Below are 24,417 nucleotides of genomic sequence, written 5' to 3' on the forward strand. Positions count from 1 at the left end.
GGGCGCACCGCGGGCAATTCCCTGGCGCGGCACGGGGCGCTCCTGGTGCCGCCGCTGAGCCCGCGCCGTCGGGCGAGCGGGGGAGGGCGGTGGGGGGAGCCCCGAGGGGCGGGCGTGTTGTGTGCGTGCTCCGGGCCGGGGGTGCGGCGCGGCGCGGCGCTGCTTGCATGGGCTGCCGCCGGGATGCGGCGGGAGGCGTGAGGCGGCGCGGCTGAGGCGAGGAGGGACGGGCGATGCTCCGCCGCCGCGGCGGCTCCGCTCACGGGCGGCCCTAGGAGCGGCGGTGGCGCGCAGACAGGGACGGCTCTCCGGCCGGCCGGCCGCGACCCCCGCCCGCCGCGATGGCCAGCGAGGTGGTGTGCGGGCTCACCTTCCGGCTGCTCCTGCCCGTGTGCCTGACTGCCGGTACGTCCCTCCGTCCCTCCCTCCTTCCGTGGGTCCCCGGGCGGGTGCGCGTCCCGGGGCCGTGACAGCGCCGTCGCTGCCGGCCGGGGCCGGTGGCTTGGGGGATGCTCCGCTCTCCTTCCTCGTGGCATCTTTCCCGTTCCGCTGTTTCTCTAAGAAACTTTAAACTTCGTAACTCGCCCCTAATTTCTTACATGTTTGTTGTTGCTATTAATTTTTGTCGCCCTTGGTGTCCGCCCGAAGGTGCGGGGCTCCCACGTGTGGTGTGGTGCTCCCGGCCGGGGCACCGGCGTGCGGGGCTCCGCGGCTTCTCGCTCGGAGCAGCTGCCGCTGCTTTCCGAGTCCCGCCTCGTCCCGCATCCTCGGGCAAGCCGTGGGAGAGAGGAGGATTCAGGACTTGCCCTGTAGGCAGTGTTAGGGTTTCGGGGGTACTTCGTAACGGGAAGAGTGAGCGTCTTTCAGAAGGAGCAGTTCCCAAATTTACAGAGGTTTTCAAGAGCTATATTTTCCTTACTTTGAGAGAGAGAAATTTCAGTCTATTAAAGCGCGTTACTTAGCAGGCGGCCATCCAAGAAACTAATTATTTTTGGATGGAGAACTGCGGTGTCCAGCCATGGGTGAATATGTTAATATTAATCCGTGCCCTCCGCACAATTTGGAAAAACTCTACAGAAGTCCCGATGCCCGTTAGATCGCAGGACCGCGGGGTGGCCTCGAAAGCCGCGGTTGCGGAAGGCAGCTCGGCGGGGGCTGGTGCCCACCGGGGCGGTGGGGGCTGTGGGGCGGGAGATGGGGAAGGGGGCCAGGAATGGCACGGCGCGGAGAGAAACCCGTCCATGGTCAGCCCGGCGCGGCGCATCCTTGCGGGGCTCCCGGGCCGCTCCCGGGCCGCCGCTGGCCCCTTCCCGGCCGCACGGAGCGGGCGCCGAACCGGGGCTGCCGGGAGCGACTCCCACCCTCCGTGCGGCCTCGCCGTCCTTGCAGGACCGCGCTGCCCAGCTGCCCCCGGAACACGCGTCCTTCCCGCGGCTTTGCCCTTGACTAACCCCGGGGCGGCCCGGCCAGCGCCTCTCTATTTCCGCATCTCTCCCTCCACCCTGCCCGGGAGCTGCCCGACACTCTGTTCCAGGTGCGCTCTCCTGCCTCCCACTTCTCCTCCGGGAAGGAGGACGCGGGTCCCATCCTCAGCTGAAGGCATGCGGGACCCAGGGCGCTCCCTGGTGCCTCGCCGTGTGCAGCCCCCCGGCCTGGCAGTGAAAATGCGCTTTCCCCCCGCCGCTTTGCCTGAGGCCGTGTGTGCGGTGGGTGCTGTTAGCTCGGTTGTATGAGGGATGAGAGGGAGGCAGCTTTCCAGACCAGCACCCGCTCTCTGCTCCTTCTTGAGCCCGTGGCCTCCCCGCAGGTGCAGCCCTAGGCTTGGGTGGCCAGCACTGGTGCTGGGAAGGGCACAGTTCCGCTGATCCGTGGCAGCAGATGAGGGGATTTAAGGCTGTCCCTGTGCACCCGGTGTCTGTGCCGTGGTGGCCGGTGTGCAGGAACGCTGTGTGTGGAGGAAATGGGTGGTAATGCATGGGGCAGGTGGTGGGGTGCCCTCAAAGCCAAGGGGTGGAGGTGTCAGGCAGGTCTTTCAAGGCCAGTGTTAGTCATAGAGCTAACTCCCTGTTTGGAATCAGCCAGACCCCGTGCTTTCTTTAAATTTATAAAGGATCTTTGAAGTATGAGGATGAATTAACTGGAAGGACCAGTGGGGCAAAGAAATGAATTAGGTGAATTTTTTTTTAGTATTATTCTCATTATATAATAGGTTGCTGTGCTATTAAAATAGGAGGGCCATTATTCTGTCAAATGCTCAGACTCCTTCTGTATCAAAACAAGTTCAGATAAAGTGGATTTGCTGTCCATATTCCCGATATTTAGTAATGCAGAAGTACTTTCTCATTGCAGTAATACTTCCACAGATGAGAACTGATGTTGTCATGAATTTCTTATGCTCATCAGTCTTACTAATCGAAAGATAAAACCTGAAAGAGGCACTTCCCATTCTCAGTATGAAAAAGAATTCCCACTGTGGAACTTTTGGGTTTGGACCTAGCGATCTTGTTCGGTTGGATTTGAGAGAGGAATTAGTAAGTGGACAAACAGCTTTTCTCTTACCTTAGTTTACTGTGTCTGTAGGTGTTATTTTTTCCCCCTTTACAAACTCTTAGCAGAGCCCTCACTAGGAGGAAAATCACAGTTCAGCTGTCTTCACTCTTGCACTTACCCTATGTCTGCACCTGAGTTATCCCTGAGCCAGTGCTCTCTTCCTTTCCAAAGCATCAAGGAAGTGTTTCATGGGCTTCTGGAAAAGGCTTTTTAGGGTGATGGTTTTTTGTGTGACTTACGGTGAGGTTACATCCGCAGCTGAAAAGCTGCTGCAAGGACTCACTGACAGACTGATGCTCTTGTGTCTCCTGCCCCTGTCTGGGCAGTGAATGTGTCTGGCACTGCCAAAAGGGTGGAAACGCAGAGTGGTTCTTTTGGTTCAGAATCCATTGTGTGTGATTTTAAAATGCTCAGTTCCTACAGTTTCCTATCATGGTATAATTTGGTTTTTTGTTTCTAAGACTAGAAAGTAATGAGGTTGGAGAGCCCTGACCAAGTATGTGGAGGGCAGTGGCAGCTGTGGCAAACTCATTAAAAATAACACATCTGCTAAGCTGAAATTGGATTCTTTAAATACTGTTAAAATGGTTAATGCTTTAAGTCTTAATATCTTAAATACCTTAAGTTTACATACTTTTAAAATAAATACTAATGCTAGTTTGCATTTATGAAAAAATATCAGTTTGCTCGGATGAAATACTTTCTAGGCACTGATCAGTACCACATATCTGAGAAAAAACCACAATTGCTTGTAAGAATTTTTAAGATCAGATCTGTAGCACTGAAGTCTAATCTTGTGCAGGTAAGCCTCCATTAAAAGCTCAAGAATGATGGGTCTTGAGTGTCTGATAAAGACAGGAAACTTAACACACACAAAATAAGGGGCTTTGGAGATTGAAAAGCTTATTGTGGGTTTATGACTTCAAGGTTGATCCTGTCATGTTATTTTCATGATAAAAATCTTATGTTCAGTCCAATGTGATCCTACAGTTTGGATAGTAACTTAGAGTAATGTGAAACTTATTGCAAATAGCGTGTTTGGTAATAAGACTGAGAGAGTGTTATTGGTACTTTATTGGATTTTTTTTTTCAGTGTGATTACTACAATGTGATTTTTTTTCTCTACTGTAGTAGTGCAATGCTGAAAAAACAAGTAACAAAATAGAGGAGAGGGAGCTTTTGGCACTGGTGCTGGAAAGTGGGCTTTGTGTATTTTGTCTTTTAAAGCTTGAGCCTTGATGTGAATCTGTCTTCTTTTGTTACTCATATGTACTTGAAAAATGCAAGAAGTGATTTTTTGTGTTGAAGTAAGGCATCAGAGCAATCTTTTTGTAATTGCTTTCTTTGGTTTATAGAGACTTGAACCACAAAGCTGGCTTACTTAATAACAGTTTTCAATTATACTGCTTCTAATTGTTTTTGTTCACACACAATTCATTAGTTTTCTCTTAAGCCAAATATGATTATTTTCAAATGGGGTGCTGGGGAAAAAATGCTTAGGACATTTTTGCAGAGGATGGCTTTCTCTGGGTTTTGACTGATCCTGTTGGATTGTGTTTTATCAGCAAATGGGCTTCAGTGAGATAGTTGCCTGGGCCAAGTGCTTCCCAGAAGTTACACTTGCTTTCTGAACTCTTGAATTTTGACCCAGATGAACTCAGAGTTGTAGAAGCTTCTAGAAAGCTTAGAGTTTTCTGAGGGGTTGAGTGCAGGTATCAGTGTTTTGAAAGCAATGGCAGATAAAAATAAAATACTTCAGAATTTTTTTGGTGATGGAGTTCAGATATTATTTGGAATTTTTCACAACTGTCTTTAAGCCAAATTCTTAAACTCTGGTAAATAGCAGGAATTCTTTTTCTTCATTTTATTTCTTTTATTTTTCCTTTCAGCAACCAGTACGCATGAAAATGATACTGAATGAATCAGAATTAGCATCTCTTCAAGATATGAACAATATGTTACAGAGAACATTTCTTAAATCATTACAGTATTTACAAAAGTACATATATTCACCTGCTGGAAGTGCCTCAGTGGGAGTGAGGTCTGTGTTCTGCCTTGGAAAGCAAAGGTAGATTCCATGATGCTTGGATGATATTTTATCCCCAAATTAACAAATATTGATGAAAATTTTGAGGGGGAAATACCTGAATTACTACATTACCAGGTATTAAAATGCTTCTTAAATTGCATGTTTGAAGTGCATTTCAGAGTCTCATACCTCCCTATGCGTTTTGCTGCTCTGAATTACTGCTACTCGCATTTGCTATAGACAGAATAAATTGGGCAGCTGTAATACTGAGACAAGCCTGTGGAGGCAGTGAACCATGCTGTGCTTGGATTATTATTTATTTTGTGCTTTTCGTTGATTTCACTGAGGTGGCTCTTCAAGAAACGATCATAGAATACACTATTTTGTTGCAGTTTTCAGGTGACTGAATGTTTTTTATGTGCCTGTCTCTGCAGGTGATGTCATGGTGATGACATAGCAAGTTGTGGTGCAAGATTGTTCAGACTAGAGGGCGGGTTGTGTAGAGGCATTGCATGTGACAGTGTAAACATACATATCAAAAAACTTTGATATATTTTAAAAAATTGAAATAGACTTCCTGTAGATGGGGAAAGTCATGCTTATTATGTTTTAAAATTGGTCAATTACTGAAAAGAAGGCAAAGATCAGGCTGGTGGGTTTTTTTGTCATAATGGTGACATCGGGGAATATTTATTATGATGAACCAAGAGAATGCTAGGGACCAGCATGATAAAAATTCACATAGATTTCCCATTACGTTCTAAAACTCTGCGTTGTCCCAGAACACTCATAAAAGTATTAGTCACAGCAACAGAAAGTCTAAGAACCATTAGTGGGTAGCATGCTGAAAAAAAGTTAACTTGGATGTCAGTTTTCACAAGAGATTCTAAACCAGCTAAAATGGAAGCTTTCCTTTGTCATGAAAATGATTTAATTTATTTTACCTGGCTGCTTTGATTACAGGAAGTTTTGCCTTGTTCAATGGGAGCAGGTGAAAGGTGTCAAGCGGGAGCAAAATATCCACAGCCTGGCAAGAGCAACATTTTCCAGGCTTGTAGGCACAGGGTTAGATGCTCTTGTGCGCAAAATGACATTGCAATATCTGTGGCTTCCACCTAGGGTCAATTAAAATCTAGAGAAAAGAGTTTTTGGGAGAGTGGGGAAGCAGGAGTGCAGTGCTCCCTCTCTCTTGTGTAACAGCCATCTCGGGTTGACTGCCTTTGCTTCTTCCCTAGAACTCAGGCTGAAATACCACTTAAAGATGAATCCCACCATAAAATAGGAATAAAACTTGTCTCCATAGGTTCTTACCTTCTCTACTTATTTATCCTAACCATTCTGTTAAGTGATTTGAATCCACTTAATTACTAACATGAGTGAAAACCAGAACCTGTAAGTGTGCAAGGGGTAGGGCTTACCTGGTGGGTAGCTTGTTCCAGAGATAGTGTTGAACATGGAAATGGAAATCAGTGGGCAACAGCTGCCTGGTGAGAGATGAAGAAAGTGGACAGTTTGCCTGGTGACTGTCAGAACTGGAAAGCATCTGAATCCTTTATTTGTTGCGCTGGAGTTCATGGAAATCATATCATGCATGAAATTCCCAGTCTTCTAAATAGCAGGTACAACACTGAGCTGTATTTTGGTTTTTGGTTCTGTTTTCTTTTTTTTTTCCCTTCTTTTTAATCAGAGCAGTCAATTCAAAACATGAAATGACAGACCTGTGTATATTTGGTGATAACTCATTTTTTGGTGGATGTTTCTGATGGAGATCAGGGAAGAGAATGATACTATTATTGCACCAGTATGTGTGTAGCTATGGTACTTTTTCATTTCAGGTATTTGCTAAAGTCCAAAATTGCAGGGAACAGCAACTGATATACAGTAGGCAGGAGGACAGAGTTCAACCATTTTAACCACTTAAGCACAAAAATAATTTCATGTTACATCTTTAACAATATTTTTGTTGAAGTAGCAGAGTTGTAAATGCTGGCTCAAGCTGAACAACTTCAGAGTGGCTGGTGTTGCTAAAAGAACTCTTGGAAGGAAGTATCATGCAAAGGATTGTATCTGAAAGGGACACCAAATTATGTCCTCCTTCAGAACAGTAATATCTTTTCTACAAGTGTGTAAAGCTGAGTGTTTCCATTTCACATTTTCTTCTCCACAGTCTTTTCACTTTGAAATGATAAGAATTGTGAAACTGTGGTGTCTTTTTTTGAGGATAATGTTTGGTTTGAGGAACAACAGTAACTACTTTCATGTGTTAGACTGTAGCACTCTGAAAAACAGACTGTTTACTTTCCATTGTGAAGAATGAAATTAGCAAGTTCTAATTAGTGAAAAAGTCTGTGTAGTCAGCAGATTGTTTTAGCCTTTCCAATATCTTCAGGTAGTTTGAAAGATACTCTAAGTATGATTTGCTAGTAAGAGGCTGTATAATTTTTTTCCCTGTACTGCACTGGATTGATCAATATTTGTAACTAAATCAGTCCAGATTTGTTTTTTAGGGTAAAAGTTTTCTGTAGCATTACTTTAGTGGTGATCACAGATCTTCATTCTGTCATTTTGACAAGTCTCTGAAGCAGGTCAGAAGCTGGTAGTGTGTGGATAAGAAGTTTTCAGAATGAGTGAGGGAGCCTTCTCATTCTTTTAAAGAGTGAGAGAAACTGGTATACTGGGAGTTATTTTGTCAGGTAAATAAGCTGTTTTGATGTGTTTGTTAGAAGTATATCCTTTGATGCATTATGTTCAGGATGTGGTTGTATTAATGCATTTCTCTTTTCCTGAGGGTCTTACCTGTCTATTTCCTAGATTGAGTAGGTAGTTGTAAAACCTGAATGTCACATTAAGGTTGCTATTATGTATTTTAATTTCTTTTATATCATTAATTCTGAGCTGCAGTGTTAACTTTGATAATATCCTGTGGCAATGAATTCCATGGGTGAATTCCACCATGAATAAAAAGAAGTACTTTAAAATTAATTTTGAGTTTGTTGCCTTAGTAAATAATCTTTTGGATGGGAGAAAGTATGTATAATCACTTAAATCAACAACAGTGTAGTGTTCTATTTACTCTAACACTTTAGAATAACATTTGCAAGGATAAAATCAACCATTAAGATTAACTGTAGAAATTAACAACTCTGAGTTTCCTATCAATTGTCCAGTTCTGAAGAGAAAGGGATGAGGATTATGTAATTCTTTCTTCTCCATAAAAAAGGAGTTTCAGGACAGGATACCTTTACAGCTTGTATAGACAGCACAGTGTAGCTCTTCTCTGAATTCATTCAGGCAGTCTTTAGTTTGGAAGGTGTTTTATAAAAGTAAAACTTAAAGTGACAGTGTGTTTGTGAGTGATACACTAATCACTCCCTTTTGGGCAAAATATTCTAAAGCCTGGGACTCCAGGCATTGCAGACTCTGTCTACTGTTTCCAAGCCACTAATTAGTTAATATAGCTTGACAGAACCAAACGTTAAAACTGAAGTACCAAGGGGTATTCAAGTGGGGATCAGTTCTGTCCCGTGATCAGAAGTTGCATAGGTGACTGGAAAAGATTTCCTCAATGGTTAAGGTGGTGTGTTCTGGACTCCTGTTGTGCTGAAGCATGCTAAACACTGTGTGGGTAGAGATGCTAAAGAAGAACAAGTGCTGTCTTTTTCTAGTTGTGCTAATGCCACTCAATAAACAATATGTTGATTTTTTTTATAAATATGTGCCATTAAAGAAATTAGCTCCTAGGTGATTTGAGGAACACTAAACTCCTTTTGCTAGCAGTCATGTATGCCAGGTTGCATGTATACATTATTTTTAGTTTAGCTTTTTTAAAGTGCAATGTATGTTGCAAAGGCTCAGAAAGGAATGATCAGTGAAACATGCTGGGTAGCCAGCATAAACCCCCACTTTTGCAGTTTGATAGTAGGCCTTTATCCAAATTGGTAAATCTCCAGCTGTGAAAGGTGATGTTGGTTACAGATTAGGCGCCTCTGATGATGTTGATTTGCTTGTCAAGGAAATCTAGCAAACAAGTACTCTGAATTTCATTTTACTACATTCTCATATACTGGGAAATGTCTGGAACATGCAAAATGATTGCATAGAGGCTACATCTCTTTTTGTTGTGCTTTTCTTCCCTAGTTATATTTGTGGCTTTTAACAACACCTTTCAGAATCACAGTTTCCTGGTCACTGAGAAAAGATTATTTCATAAGCCAAAGGAAAGTGAGGGAAATTTGTCTCCACAAATCCTGATGTATGTAGAAAACTTTTACAACCATAAATATATATTAGATCACGTTGCCATTTGCGACAATATTTTCAAATACTGTCAAAACAGTATTTAAAAACATGTTTCAATTTGTTGCTCCTTCACTCCATGCTTAGAATTAAAAAAACCTGCCCTGTTACATTCCTTAATAACACTGTGTTCTTTTGACAGTTACGTACTTAAATACACTTCTACATAACAACAAGTTAGAAACTACATGTTTTAACCATTCTAAACTTTGTCAAAGACAAGACTTTCTGGTGCATGTATTTTGAAGGGCTCTTCCAGTTGCAAGCACAGAATTGTAATTGTTTTTGGTTTTGCATGAGTCATTGACACCATCAACATTTTCTTTGAGGGCAGTAATTGTATATTTCTCTATAGAAAGTCATAGAGAAATATTTGTGTCTTTTCTGAATGTGAAATAATAAAATAGTTTTCTTCAGGTTGTAGTGTTGTTGGCCAAAGAAATTGTTGTGATAACTGTATCATCAGCTAGAAAAACTGTATACAGTCATCTTGATTGTTCTCCTTTGTTGTCCTCCTCCTTCTTTCTTGTCTAGACATTTGCCATGTCAAATAACTGTAATTTGGAAAGTAAAGATCTGTGAAGTATGACCCAAATCATCTTGTTTGTTATCTAAATGTAGGACATATGTATTTGCAGTATAGTGCTAAGTAAACAAACCCCACCACTTCCATAGCTTATTTTCTCAAAATTGAAAGGAAATCAATAACCAGCTTTTAAAAAATTTGTTTTAAGCAAAGTTGCTTTGCTATGTTCCTAAAGCACCCGGTAAAGATAATCAAGTTTATGACTTTGTTCTGTCATCGCAGAGTATAATTGGGCAACACACCCCAGCAAACCAGTGTGGCACTGTGTCTATCTGTGAAAATATGTTTTATCTGGAATCTCTGTAGTTCATGGTTTTCACTGCACTTATTAACCTGTATGTAGACTTTGTTGTCATGTGTAGAGTTTTACTTGTTAGCCATTTGTTTTTATTGAACTGAGTGAATGAACTCCACCATGATGCTGTTGGTGTACATAAACATGGCCTGTTTCTTGCAGCTTTTCTTTGCCATCTGCATGTAAAGCTTCACAGTTGCTTGAAGATCTTGACACATATTTTTATTGCTAATTTGCTGAAAGCATAAGTAAGCATACTCATTATATGTGTGTTTAAAAAAAGATCCTTGCAGTTTATTGTACCACAGTGATTTTAGGCATAAATTGTTTAGAGATACAATAACTTCATGTGAAATAAGCCACTATCAAATTTGGGAGCCTCAATAAGCCTCTCCTGATGGCTGCATTTTCATCATAGCATGATGCAGATAGATTGAGGGGTACAAGACAATCCCACTGTGCTGTTTGGAAGGTAGAAATCAGGGCTGACCTAATAATTTAAGTTCACCCCTCCCTTTATGGAAGTTCACATTAAAACAAAGAAAAGATGCCATACAAAAAATCTTGTTTCCTACAACTTGGCTGCTGGGTGAGCCATACTGGCAGCAGTAAGGAAATGGCAGAAGGTCCAAGTGGTCATTAATGTGCCCCAGAGGATGAAGCAGTTGGAGTTGCTAGAATTGCAGAACAAGAGTATCAGGTTATTTCCTGCCTGTATTTACTGTTACTGTATTTGGGGGAGTTCCGTTTGCTTCTTCCCCCTGTGGAGTTTGCTGTTTCCTGTTGCTCTTGGAATGGAATAGCAGTAAGATTGTCCCAGTGCTACACAATATTGCAAACTGGAAGGAACAAGGATGTCCCATTACCAGAGTATCCTGCCTGCATAATTAATGCATGTTAGTTGTCCTTGAAATACTCAGAAATGAGAATATAGTAGTTGTTTTTATAAAAGGACAGCAGCATAAAGAATGAGCTAGTCAAGTCACTAGATTAAGCCTCTGTTTTGTGGAGAAAGAATAATGTTCTTCTGCAGGGGGAGTAATTCCATAATTGTTTGGTTTGGGTTTCTCATGCCTTCTTTCGAAGGAGTTGAGATTGGAGTTGAGATTCCTTCATCTCTTATAACACTCCAACCTCCATTTTTAGCCATTGTATCTCAGTAAGCAACTTTATAAAGAGCCTGGTGCTGTCTTTTCTATAACCTCCCCTTAGGTCAGGAGGCTGCTGTGAAGTGACCAAAAAACTGCCTTGTCTTGGAGCTGAATGAGCCTGGGTCCCTCAGCCTCCACTGTCTTTGGGATCCTCCCCTGGATTTTTTGAAATTTATCAACATATCTCATTTCCTGAGAGGGGCCAAAATTGCATGTGGTTTAATGATAGCTGAAGAAAGGAAGTAATCCCTTCCCTTGGCTGTGCTGCACTTGATACAGCCCAGGGGCTTATGTTGAATGTTCAAAGGGACACTGGATTGGGAACTTTTTGACCTTGTAACAAACAGAAAGTAGGCATTTACCATTTTTATTGTTCCTTAAAAGAGAAAAACCAAACAAAAAGTCACCCCAAAACACAGCCCTGAACTTTCAAACTGTGATTGGTGTTTGGATATTATATCTGAACAGTCATCATTGCTACCCAGGCAGAACTTGTAGGAATTTTTCTTCCTCATTTTTCATTTAAGAACCTAAGCATTAAGTCTTTGTAATAAATCCTAAACTCTGTCTCCTCACATGAAAGTATGTTCTTCAAGATGTTCTGGTTATGGCTTTTGAGTTTTGATCCTAAACTGTGTAGCAGCAGATCTTGGAATTCCTCCTGGGGGGAGTTGTTTCTTCAGTCTGTGTAAACTCACTGGTACCTCAAATCTCATGAAAGTGCAGATTTCCATTCTTGGCTTTAAAATAGATTAATTACAGCCTGTATCTGTAGGGCATGTTTGATTTGCTGTGTTTGAGTGCATACAAAATGCACCCAAAAGCTCAGAAAAGTCAAACTTGTGTTTCTCATCTGAATGTGCTGATTATTAATGAATGTTATTCCCTAACATTGGCACCAGCATCAGTCACTGACTTGCAATGAATGGAATGATGAATTAGTACAAGACCTACAAAGTTTATTCCCAACTTCAAGAACTGTCCAAAGCTGGCGGTTCTAAGGAGCTAACTAGCCAGTAAATTATTGGCATTATTTTCCCAGCAATCATGTTCACATACTTGAATATTTTTAATTAGTCAGTATTTCTTGTTATTCTGCATAACTTTGACAGCTAATTTGTTTTATAACCACAGGAAAAAATCAGCTCTGCATGTTTCTTTATTGCATTCTTTTCTCCTACATGACCTCCATCTCATGTAGAACTGACAAATTACTTTTAGCAGTAGTTATTTTACTGTTGGGTTGAATTTTGAAACAAGTATTTGAAAAACTGGCTTGTGTTTTGGCCATATGAAACACTTTGTGCTGATCATTCAAAGAATCTGTTGTGCTGGGTTCTATAAATCCAGCAGAATTGTCTCCACTTTTTCCCTTGAAAACTGAAAGATTTATTATTTATTTCTTTGACTGTAGTGTTCAGTTAACTGTGCTGCTTTTAGAGGGTCAACCCACTGTGTATTGGAAATTCCCTTCCCTAGACTCTTTCATTCTGCAGGAAGCATGGGAGGAGTTACTGTTTAAGTATATGAAAAGTTGAACTGTTTGTGGCATGTAGCATTTGATAAAAGGCAAGTTATTGATCCCAAAAGTTACATGCAGCTACTATTTTCTTCTGTTCTTCTACACAGGGGTGCCCTTGGGTTCCAGGTGATTAAAACATGGAAAACAATAATTGGTATAGCTGTAGCTGCCCAGATGACTTTTCTGAGGGCTCTTTATGCTGTTGTAGTTGTGGGAAATATACTCAAGTCTTCCTGTAGCTTTTCAGTCTTCTATCAAATTTGCATTTTGCATGTCATCTGTTGCTCAAACCAGTTTTTTATTGTGAGATTATCTTCTTTTCTAAATATAAGACATTGAAAAAGTAAATTTGTATCTGCAGAGAAATATCAAAATAGTATGTATTTTAAAAATGCTTTAAAGATACTGGTAACTTTAGCTTTAGAGTTTCATAAAAATTGTGTAACCAAAATGTTCACATTTTTCTAGTAAGGAGTAGGTGTATCTCTCCTGGTATGTGAGAAATGAAATAAAACTAGGGAAGATGGGCCCGACTCAGAATTGTCAGATTCCATGTAATTTACTGAATTATGCTTGCTTGGAGGTACCCATCTTTTTTGCAAATCAGATTCAGGAAGTTTCCTGTTTGCATCCCATGTCTGTGCATAAGGAGTGAATCAAACATTTACAGTGGTGGGGGGAGGATGAGCATGCTACAGAATAGCATTTTTAAAATTCATATTACTGTAAAAGGTAGCAAAGTAAGTCGAGGTAAACATACACTATTTATTTTTACCTTCAGGTAGTGAATATTAAGTAAGCTTGGTAATAAATGAATTTGTAACATTTTTTAGAAGAATTGATACAGTTGTATTTTTTGTCATGTTGCTGTTGACAGCTAGGATTTGTTGCTTATTTGATTTAAAACCTCACATTTCAGGTCATCTGATTCTTTCAGGCATGATGCAGATATATATTTTTAAATTTTTTTCTTTTAAAACATCATGATTCCCAAGGAAGTTGTCCAAGAACAATGCTGCCAGTGCCAGAAGGTTATTTGAAAATGCCAGTGTCTGAATTCCATTAATTAGGTAATGGTTTTTTTACTCATCTTCACAAAGCTGAGTAAATCAGAGGAAAATGTAACACCAAATTAGAAAGAAACTACTGTTGGAACTTCAGATAACTAATAATCAGCTTGTCATTCTCTTCAATACTGAGGTATGTTTGTATCTGATTAGATTGTTCCTTACACTTAAAATAAAAAATAATCTGCGATTCATTCTCAAAGTCATCAGAAACCATCTGGTTAGTGTAAGAGCACAAATGATGTCAATAAATTAATGATGCCGTGGGTGCACACAAGCAGTGCAGAAGGAGAAGTTAAGAAAGTTTGGGCACAAAGGAAGGAAAATATCTTTCCTGAAGTGGTTAATCAAAGCTGTAGGTGAGGATACTACTGCTGTTGTTCAGAGAACTGTTGTTAGCACATTAAAGTTACTTGTTTTATGCTGGTTTTTATCAAAATCCTGGCAGAAAACATTGCTTTTCAAAGGCTCCTTCCACAAAGAGTAACATAATTGTCTCTTCTCATGAACACGGAAAAAAGATTCCTTAGACTGTCAAAGTAGTCTTTGCTGCTAGTGGTTTTTGCCTTTTTTGTTGTTGTTGTTGTTTTAATTGCTGCTGTCTGAAAACCAGATTCACGTCCCTTATGGATGTTGAGTGTTCTGAGGAAAAAACCACAAACAAATTGCCTCCTCATTTAATATCGTCCTTTGCACTTTTCTTGCAAAAGGAAGCTATGCAAAGATTGCGTACTTCATGGCAGCTCAGCCTGGCTTCCTGTCAGTTTTATGTTATAGTATAATTAAGCTCATTATATATTTAGATTGCTTCTAAGAGGGCATAACTAATATGGTAGAGGCAATATAGAGTAGGATGGAATAAAATTATTTAGGTTGGAATAGCCTGTTATAAACCCAGCTGTTGACCTGGCACTGCCACCACTAAACAATGTCCCTGAGCACCACATCTACGTGCCTTTAAAATACCCTCAGGGATGGTGACTTGACCACTTTGCCAACCTTTTCACTGAAGAAAATTTTCCCAAAATCCAAGTTAAACTTCCTTTTGTATGACTTGAGACCATTTCCTATTGTCCTGTGACTTGTTAGCTGGGAAAGGAGACTGAGGCCCACTTTGCCACAATGTCCTTTGAGGTAGATGTAGAGAGCAGCAAGGTCTCCCCAGTGTCCTTTTCTCCAGGCTGAACAACACCAACTCCCTCAGCTGCAACTTGTAAGACTTGTGCTCCAGACCCTTCACCAGCTCCATTATCCTTTTCTGGACATGGTCCAGTGCCTCAATGTCCTTCTTGTAGTGAGGGGCCCAAAACTGAACTCAGGATTCAAGGTGTGACCTCACCAGTGCCCAGTACAGGGGGACAATTGCTGGCCTCACTATTTCTGACACAAATGACCTTGTAGTATTTGAATCTTTGTACCTTGCATTGATTTCTTGTGAATTTTGAGTGGTCAGCATCCCACAGTCATCATCCGTCTTCTTATTTTGGAAATAATGTTAGTCAAATATAGAATGGGTAGAGCTACTTGAAATATCTTATATTTAAAAATAATTATAGCAAAGATGTGATAGGATGCTTTCTTTGAGTCAGAATTGCTGAAAGTAGTAATATTAAACAATTATATCCTAATAATTTAGATTAAGATCCTGTAAGAGAAATCTGAATTTTTTCCCAGTATTTAACAAGCAGGGGGAAAAAACAGACTTAGCCCCACATACATTTCTTAGATATATGATGAGGTTTGGTTAACTGAAATCTGAAATTGGGCTTATGACCAAAAGAAAAATAATCTGAAAAAAACTTAACTATATGAATTAGGTGTGAATATGAATCATGGTATAATGGAAACAGTTTGATTTCATTAGGTACCTGTGTAAGACACATGGACAAGACTGAACACCATGATCACAGTTTTTTGCTGGCTTCCTAGGCAGTAGAAATGGAAGCATTTAGCATTCAAAAGGTCTCTGTGAAAGGATGTGCTAGAAAATCCAAAGATCTTGTGAAAGCGCTATGAGATGAAACAAGCTAGTAAAAATCATAAAGAGAATAAAAATGTTCAGTGAGTGAGTTAAATTTACCATGGTCAAATGCAGAAAGCTGTGCAAATGGTTTGCATGGTTCAGAACACAACCAGCAGTGCTGAAAACATCTGCTGGGTTGTGGGTCAAAGACAACGTAGCAGCAAATCTTTTGCCAGTGTTCAGTGCCATCAGGCACAGTATCTGCCCAGACTTCCAGTGTTTGCTGAAAAACATACGTGTGGCTTAACATGTGTTTCTTTCTGAAGATCTCTCTTTTAGCAACTTGTGAATGACTTTGTCTGTTAAAAGATTTCAGAAAGGTTTTTGGTTTCTTTGTTTGTTGGTTTAAATAGTGCCTGTGCAGACATCACCAGGTAAACTGCCTAGTTTATAGGCTGGGATGATGGTTCTTTTACAAAGCACAACATTTTGCAGAGGGAAATCTGGTTTTATCTTCTGTGGAGTAGTAATGGATTATCTTGCTGATTATGTTGTCATTATGGCATTACTGAATACCTTAAAGTGTAGTGAAGTAAATCAGCTGATAAAAATATGAGAGTGTAGGTATATTTAGTGTTACTACATGAAGTGATCTGATTTGTTTTTGTGGTAAACACTACAAATCTACAGCAGAAGTGTAAATTAATGATTCCACCAGTACTAGAGTTGGTAGATGGAGGAGTTTTACCCTGAATTATGCTTCCAGATGAAAAAGTATGACAATCCTATCCCTGGAACAAGACTGAGACAGCAGAATATTAAAAATTCAGGCATAGTGGTGGGAATGGAATTTTTTTTAATATAACTAGGAGGGTATGTGAACACACAAAGGAGGCATTTGAAAGTATATATGAAGTAGCTGGTAGGTGAATTTAAACTCTTCTAGCAAGAGATAAACAGATTTCCCTAGCCCACAGTAAAATACTGCCCATATTTTCCAGCAAAGATGACTGTAGTGGGTTGACACTGGCTAGATGCCAGACAGCCACAAAAAGCTGCTCTCTCACTCCCCTCCACAGCTGGACAGAGGAGAGAAAATTTAACGGAGGGTTCATGGGTTAAGATAAGGACTGGGAGAGATCACTCATCAAATACCATCAAGGGCAAAACAGACTCAACTTAGGGATATGAAATGAATTTATTATTAACAAAATCAGAACAGGGCAAAAAGAAGTAAAATAAACCCCTAAAAACACCTTCTGCCCATCCCTGCTTTCTTCTACATACTGCTACCACTGGTTCAGGGAGGTGGGGAATAGGGGTTACGGTCACTTTATCACCCGTGGCTTCTTCTGCTGCTCAGGGAGAGGAGTCATTCCTTTGCTGCACCATGGAATCCTTCCCAGGGGAGACAGTTCTCCATGAACTTCTCTGGGCTAGCTCTATCTCATGAGCAACAGCTCTCTGTGAACTGCTGCAGTGTGAGACCCTCCCACAGGCACCAGACCTCCTCACACTGCTGCAGTGTGGGTCACTCTTCCATGGGCTGCAGTCCTCCAAGGACAGGCTGCTCCAGCCTGGAAGCAGGGCTGCTCTCTCCACAGGTCTCGCACAGGGTCACAGCCTCTTCCCCAGCATCCATCCATGGGTGCAGGCTCCTCCATGGGCTGTGGGTGGATCTCTCCACCCCTGTGGGTCTCCATGGGCTGTGGGTGGATCTCTGCATCCCTGTGGATATCAGTGGGCTGCAGGGGCAGAGCTGCTTCACTGTGATCATCGCCACATGCTGCAGGGGAATCTCAGCTCTAGGGTGTGGAGCAGCCCCTCTCCATCCTTCTTCATTGACCTTGGTACCTGCAGAGTTGTTCTCACATGTTCTCACTCCACTCTTCTCTGGCCACAATTACAATAGCAAAACATTTTTTTCCTTTCTTCTTAAATTTGTTATCATAGAAGTGTTAGCACTATTTATAATTGGCCCAGCCTTGGCCAGCAGCATGTCTGTCTTTAGAGCCACCAGGGATTGCCTCTGCTGGACATGGTGGAAGCTTCTAGCAACTTCTCACAGGAGCAACTAGTAGCCCCCCTGCTACCAAAACCAGGCTATGTAAACCCAATACACTTTCCTTTTTAGAAACCATATGTCCTCATGTGGGAGCTGGTCTGCTTCTGAGCTTGTCATTTTTCTGGAAAAGCAAGTCATGGTTTATAGGGGTTGCATTGGTGCGACTCCAGAAGTACAGTCGCCTTTATTGGAAGCAAACTGAATTACAATTGAAGAAATGCAAATTGAGTGTAATTTATTGGCCTACTGAATGTCACAGGAGAGAACAATTAATAGGGAAGATAATGATATAATAATGTAATTGTAGGGGAATTTGGTGTTTCAGGTCATTTTAAGCCCCAGTTTATGAAGTATTTGGAGGCAGGTAGATAAGGGCAGTTAAGCAAAGACCAGGAGAGCAGGCAAATGGAGTATGAGGGCTGAGAATACTGAGAATAAGGGAGATGTTAGTAGGGTGGGAGATGGGGTAGGAGGTTTCCATAGAAAAGGGCAAAGAAATCACTGTCTCATTTGAGACATAGGGAAATGAGTAGATGAGTTCAAAGAGATTAATGATGTTTGGAAGCAGGATAGGAAGCTGAAGAAGATAGCCAACTAGGCCAGCTGGCAGAGTCATAATAAAAACATCAAATAACTCTGTCAGTAGAAAATATGTTAGCTGTGGTGGCCAGCAAGAATGTGTGACTTCTAGAAATTACAGGGAAGGAGGTGACAGGACTTCTATAAATAACTGAATTAAGGGATATAGAAATGGAGAATTAAATATTACATCTAACAGGCAGTGAAAAGAGAAGTGGAAATTCAGAGGAGAGACAAAGATTGACAAAACAATCTTTCAGAGCACCTTTGGGAAGGTGACTAGGCACACAAGAAGAGACATCAAAAGTGACAAATATGAGGTAGTACTGAAAAGAGGGAGTGGTGAAAAATATGCATTCCAGAATGGAATTTGGTATTTTGGGCTTGGGATTTCAAGGGGTGAAGGGTGTTACTGTGGAGATAGTGATCTAGTTTTGTGAATATCTGCATTTAGTGTGATTTGATGTGCTTTTCCCAGAGATGAGTGAAATTTTGGAAGGGTCTGTGGTAAATACTACCTGCTGCAACTCAGCCAAGGTACAGACTCGCCTACTTTAGGAATCAACTGATTCTGGCTTGCATTAAAAAAAAAAAAAAAAAAAAACAAAAATCCCCACCCAAAGAAATTATTGTGTTGGTGCATTTTTTGTTTCCCCCTAGAAGTTATTGCTCATCCTTGCTTTTCTCTCCATTGTGTGTCCTTATTTGGGCTCTGTGGTTCACAGAGGTCTCTGAGATGCTCAGTTGTTTGCACTCCTGCTGCCATTCTTCTTCCTCACCCTTCCCTTGGCATGGGATTGTCTCCATGGTGAATGGTAGACAGCAAAGAAATGGCTGTGACAGTCTAGGACTGGCTTCTTGAAATTTGACCAAATGAGTGGTGTGAGTTGCTCTGACTTCAAAAAGCAAAGTAGAGCAGCTGCCTGACTCAGACCAGCTTGTGCTTCCCACGTTGGGCTGCATGTGGTCCCTGGGACATGGACCCATCATTGCATGGAATGGGGTGGCTCTGGGGCCGTCACCAGCAAGAAAGGTGGTTCCTCAGCTGACACAGGGACTCTGTGCCTGAGGCTGAGGACTTCTGGAGATGATGTGCATGGGTATCAGCCCAGCAGAGATGGGAGTTTGCTGTCCTGGTGCAGCGAGCTTCTCCTGGCTCTGCAGCCCTGGGCTCCTTGGGGATGCTGGTGTGCAGCAGAGAGAAGCTGCCTTCCTGCCAGTCCTGGGTTGTGCTGGATATCAGGGGCACTACAACCCCTGCCACACTCTCAGCAAAGGGATCCTGGCTCCACCAGCTCCTGCTTCCTCTGTCACTGCTTGTGCATGGCTGCTGTTGAGTTATCATGGTTCGCCTCTTAGGGCAGTGGTTGCATCCTGACCTTCCATCTTAACTGTGCTACACAGTGAGCCCTAGGATGCAGTGAGCTCTGAATTAGGCACCCGGCCAGAGTAAAATACATTCTCCTTTTATGAGTCAGAGGCTCTGATTCATTAAAACCATGGTCAGGCAGCCCCAGTCAGCCAGTAATGGTGTTTGATGGTTCATTTACCCAGGAAGAGTCTGCTCAGTTGTGCCTTGTGTTTCTGAATTTATTTTTTTTGTTTACTTTTGGAGAAATAGGCTCTTTCTTATGCTTTTTAACACCTTTAAAAGGACAAACAACATCATAGCTGCATAGAGATACTTCTTGTTAATTAACTGCATTCTTGTTTTTTTCAGGAAATTTGATTTTTCTTGGGAATATTATTTTAGTAATTTTAAGTCTGTGAAATACAAGGGCTGTGACCTTGTATGAGTGCAGCAATTAGGTCTTTAAGTTCCTTCTTTCAAGACATGTAAAAAAAATTACGCAGTGTTGTCATACACCAATCTAAAGGATTCACACAAGTGTGTCTGTTCTGTGTTTTGTATTATATTACTGTATTAATTTATACTTAATAAAAAGCTGTACATGCCTGAAAGTTATTTTCTTTACATTTTTTTTTTTAATTTGGAAACTAATATATTGACATTTACTTTTTGTTTGTTCAGAGGGAGAAGATTGCTTGTTTCTGGGGCCTTCTGTTTCACTTAGTTTGTATGCTGTATTATAAAGATTCTTTATTAATATTTCAAAATTGCAACTTAACTTTGCCTTCTTAATTCTAGTTTGTTTTTTTAATTTCAGGATGAACATTAAGGCAAAACTTAAAGGTGGATTTCTTTCAGTGATCTTAGGAAAGGAGAAAACCTGCAGAATTTTTAAACACTTATTTGCTCTGAGTCTGTTTTTGAAAAATGGAACGTGTTTATCTGGACAACTGTGAAATACTGGAATGAGATAAACTACTGCAGCTATGGCTGCAATACTCTTGGGACTCTTTAGCCTTGTCCCCACTGGGAAGCTGACTCTTTGCTAGAAATTGTTGTGGTTTTTTTCCTTATCTTTTCTTCTTTGTAGCTGTATTCATCTAAGAATTTTGAATGCTAGCGTGGGCTGATTAGAACAACTTTTTGTAAACATGTTGCTTTGATTTGGTATATTCAAAACCTTAAACTGAATTTACATATAAACCAAACATAGCTCAGCAGTGAAAAAAATCCCCCTAACTTTAGAAAGTACTGAATCATGTATCTGATGCAATCTGAGTTGGTCCTGGGTAGCTGACAGTAGACTTGCTGGCTGTTACCCTTTTTCTGGTGTAGAAGGCTGCAGCCTGTGAAAGGAGGGAAGCATTTTGCCCTGCTGTGATGACATGGAAAGTGTATAGTCTGGGGCCAGATGTATGTGGAGGAAAAAGGGACATTTATAGTGAAGTTGAGAGAGAGAACATGAAAGTGAGTGCACGAGAGCAGTCGCTAAGTGGAACAGAGACCATTTATTGATTTGGCAGGAAGAAGGAACAAAGCTTTGATAGGGAAGGATTTATGTAAAGGGCGTAATGCACTCTCAGATCTGCTTGCTAAGACTGCCTCATGATAAACTGTCTACAGGGGTCAGGGTGCCTCCTGTACTGCTGTATCCATTTTTTGGATTCTTGCTTCTGAAAATACCAGGTTTTTACATGCAAAATAATAAACATGTATGGAGGTGGTATCAACATTTGCTTGTGTATTATATCTGGTTTTGCTCTTGGAAACAGGGTTAATATGTATTAAAGGAAATGCACAGAACTGTTTGTGTTTTTGTGTGCACAAGTAAGGAAATTTGGTTTTGCAGAGCTTTGTGGTTATCAGTGGCTCAGTGACCAGGCTGAAAATTGCATTTGCATCTGTTCTTTTGTGATGCAGTTAAGTTGTCACGTTTCTTTCACCATGAATAAGTTTCAGTCCTGTAGGACTGTCAGAAGCTGCTGTTCTTGCTACTTGTTTTGTCAGTAAAATAGTGACAGAAGGCTAGTAACAACTGAGTGCCCTTTTTGTTGGCACTCCAAGGAATACAGCGTGTATTAACAAGAAACAGCTATGAAAAATGCATGAAGTGCCAGGAACTACTGCAAACAAAGGTACTATAAACAGAGCCATCATAACCTGCTACACTTAGAGAGAGACTTTTTCTGTGGTAAAACATCAGTCCATCTTATTGCCAAAAAATAAAAAGAAAAAAAAGGAAATAAAAAACTTCTATTCTCCTATTGAGCTCTCCCCACATGTGTTCCCTAAAGTCTGTCATCTGTTATATGTGAGCTTACACATCAGCACTGCCCTTAACATGTAGCTAGTGACAGCCCACCTTTGTCCACTCTCAGGTATGTCTGAAGAAATTAGATCAGCTGGTTTCTTTCGAGACCCTCTGACTCATGAATGTGTTCAGCTTGCATGCTGAGGCAGTATATGGTCTCCACCCAAACACACCAAACTCCACTTAGAAATCAAACTTTTGTTTGCCCTTCTCTTGCCTTCCTTGAGAGGTTTTTCCAGCCTTGCATCACTCAAGGGTAAAATCCTGTTAAATCCCAATGAAAGTTCCTTCATAGCAAACGTGTACCTTTTTATTGCAGTGCAAAAACCCGTATTTCTTTAGCATAAATAGCTTTTGTTCTCTATTCACTCTTGGCTTTACTCTCCTGCCTCCTACATGTTTATGAACACCTGGTATTTTCTCTGTCTTTTGTTTGAATAAACAATTTGAAGTCTAGGTCTTCTAGTAATTATCTGCATTACTTTGAGTGAAGGAGGGTAATTGAATTGACAGGTCCACTCCAGTCTAGATGTGGTTTTACCAGTGATTGATATAATTCCTGTGCCAGTTGTCTTTTATTACACACTCTCTTCCAGTATAGCAATGTCATACTGGTTTTATTTGATCTGCTAACAGAGCAAACACTGTTGTTTATAGTCACTCAACCATGTTTACAGCAGCTTGTTTTGTTGGACTGAATCATTCTTGGTGTTACTAAGTGTATCTTGGTGTTACTAATTGTAATAAAATTCCTGTTCTTTCAGTCCTCGGAATCATGCAGTTCTGGGAGACTGATTTTCCCTCATATTAAGTGCAGCTCCCTGATCTGTGTTATTGGCAAGCTTCATTATCACTTGTGTTTTAATTGCCAAGTCAACTGTAAAGAACAGTAGTGCCCATGCCAAGACCTGTCCTTGCGGAGCTCTGCTGGTGATCTTTCTGCAGCTGGGAAGTATTTCCAGCATTACTCACATCACTTCTGTAGCCACTTTCATTTTATAATTTTAAGCCTGTTTAAAATTTGTTTCCCATGTAAAACATCAGGTACTTTAGTAAAGCTGAAATAGAAACAAAGACTTACTACAATTGTCTAGACTGGTTAAGAACCTTATTATATGGGTCTGACTTTGGTAAACTGAAGTTTTTATACCTTTCCATGTCTGTTTTTCTTGCCTTAGAAGCTTCTTGTAAGATTTTTTTAAAATAGAAACCACAAAAGGATGACAATTTTTTCTTTACCCTGTGTATTTGCGCTTCTCTTCTTAGGCTACCTTTACTGACTGATGAGCTGATTAGAAGCTTTTATCTACTAAATGAACTTTATTCATGAATCCTTCCAGGATCAAGGATAGACTTTTGGTTTAAACAGGTTAAACCTGTTCTTACATTTCCCCCCAGACCCCACATACATTATTTTATTGTGCCTTTTTTTTTGTCTTTAGTGCCCAATGAAGATTTTTTTCCTTAACATTTATGTAGTTAATGGTTCAGTTAATTCAACCTCATGTCCAATTTTTTTTTTTTTTGCCAGAGGAGCTTTTTACTAGACTTAAATTATCATGCTGCCAGTAAAAATACCAGTGAAATATATTGCTGCAGAATGGCTAAAAACTAGCAAAGCACCACCAAGTAGGGCTGTCAGGTGTGCATTACATAATTGCAAGCTATTTACCGCTGTCACTGCTAACCTGCTGAATTGTGTGGCTGGCATGCTCCCATTTCCTCCAGGGGTAACCAAAACAAAGGTCGCACCAACATTGTGCACCTTGATGTGCTGAGAGCTTGCCCTGCCATTTAAAAGTAATAGAAGCTGCTGACAGATGGCATGAATGAATTACATTAGAAAACCACCTGAAAAGAAAACCTTTCTAGCCACATTAACAATTAAAGAAATGGATGAGAAAAAGTCATCATCCAGACTAATTATTTCTCTTTGTGCAGAGCAGTTGGGGTTTCCCTGCTGCAATAAAGGACTGAGGGGGTCCTATATTCTTATGTATTTCTCTGTGGATGTTGTGTAATTGCTTCAAAGTCAACCACAAGGGTTGCTGGAGAGAACAAGTGAAAATATTTGCTCTCCCCTTCAATCTGCTTGGGTGGGCATGGTGCCTTTTCACAGCGTGTCCAGACCTCGACAGCCAGAGGTAACAGCTGACCACCAAACCTTGATTCTGTTTTGCATTAGCTTCAGTTTATTGATTATCACTCAGGAGCAAAACCAGAAATTGACTTGAAAAGCCCAATAGCTTTCTGAGTTCCCCGCTGTGCATATAGATAATGCAAAGGAATCTCATTGGAGGGAGGAAGGCTCCATCCATTTTACTGTGATGAGAAGCATTAAAGTAGGAGAGATAATAATAAATGAAGCTAATTATTCTAAAATATTTTCTTCCTAAGAATTTACAGTATTGATGATATTTTTCTTTTACTTGTTTTCTTTCGTGCACAGTGAAGAAATAGAAAGTTTTTTTTTTCCTCCATCCATATTTTCAGTGTTCTTTCGGTCCAGTCTCTCTGTTTATCTGAGATTAGGTACCTATGCAGAAAGTGAGTCCTTATGACATTAATATAATTTTTATATACTTCTTTCACAGAAGAAAGAAAGCAGAAGAGAAGAGATTGAAGATGCATTTGAAAGAAAAGGTTAAAACA

The 24,417-nt window shown here is 40.9% G+C and overlaps 1 protein-coding gene across 1 annotated transcript in view; it reads left to right on the forward strand.

Annotated features, from left to right (window-relative positions):
- Positions 1-326: 326 nt before the first annotated feature.
- Positions 327-24,417, forward strand: part of PIEZO2 (piezo type mechanosensitive ion channel component 2) — a 286,006-nt gene continuing 261,915 nt past the window's right edge. Inside the window, exon 1 of the mRNA XM_058036495.1 lies at positions 327-405. Coding sequence (XP_057892478.1) covers positions 342-405 — 64 coding nt within the window. The 5' untranslated portion in view covers positions 327-341. The remainder of the gene's footprint in view (positions 406-24,417) is intronic.

Source organism: Melospiza georgiana, chromosome 1, assembly GCF_028018845.1.
Source record: "Melospiza georgiana isolate bMelGeo1 chromosome 1, bMelGeo1.pri, whole genome shotgun sequence".
Taxonomy (NCBI): Eukaryota; Metazoa; Chordata; class Aves; order Passeriformes; family Passerellidae; genus Melospiza; species Melospiza georgiana.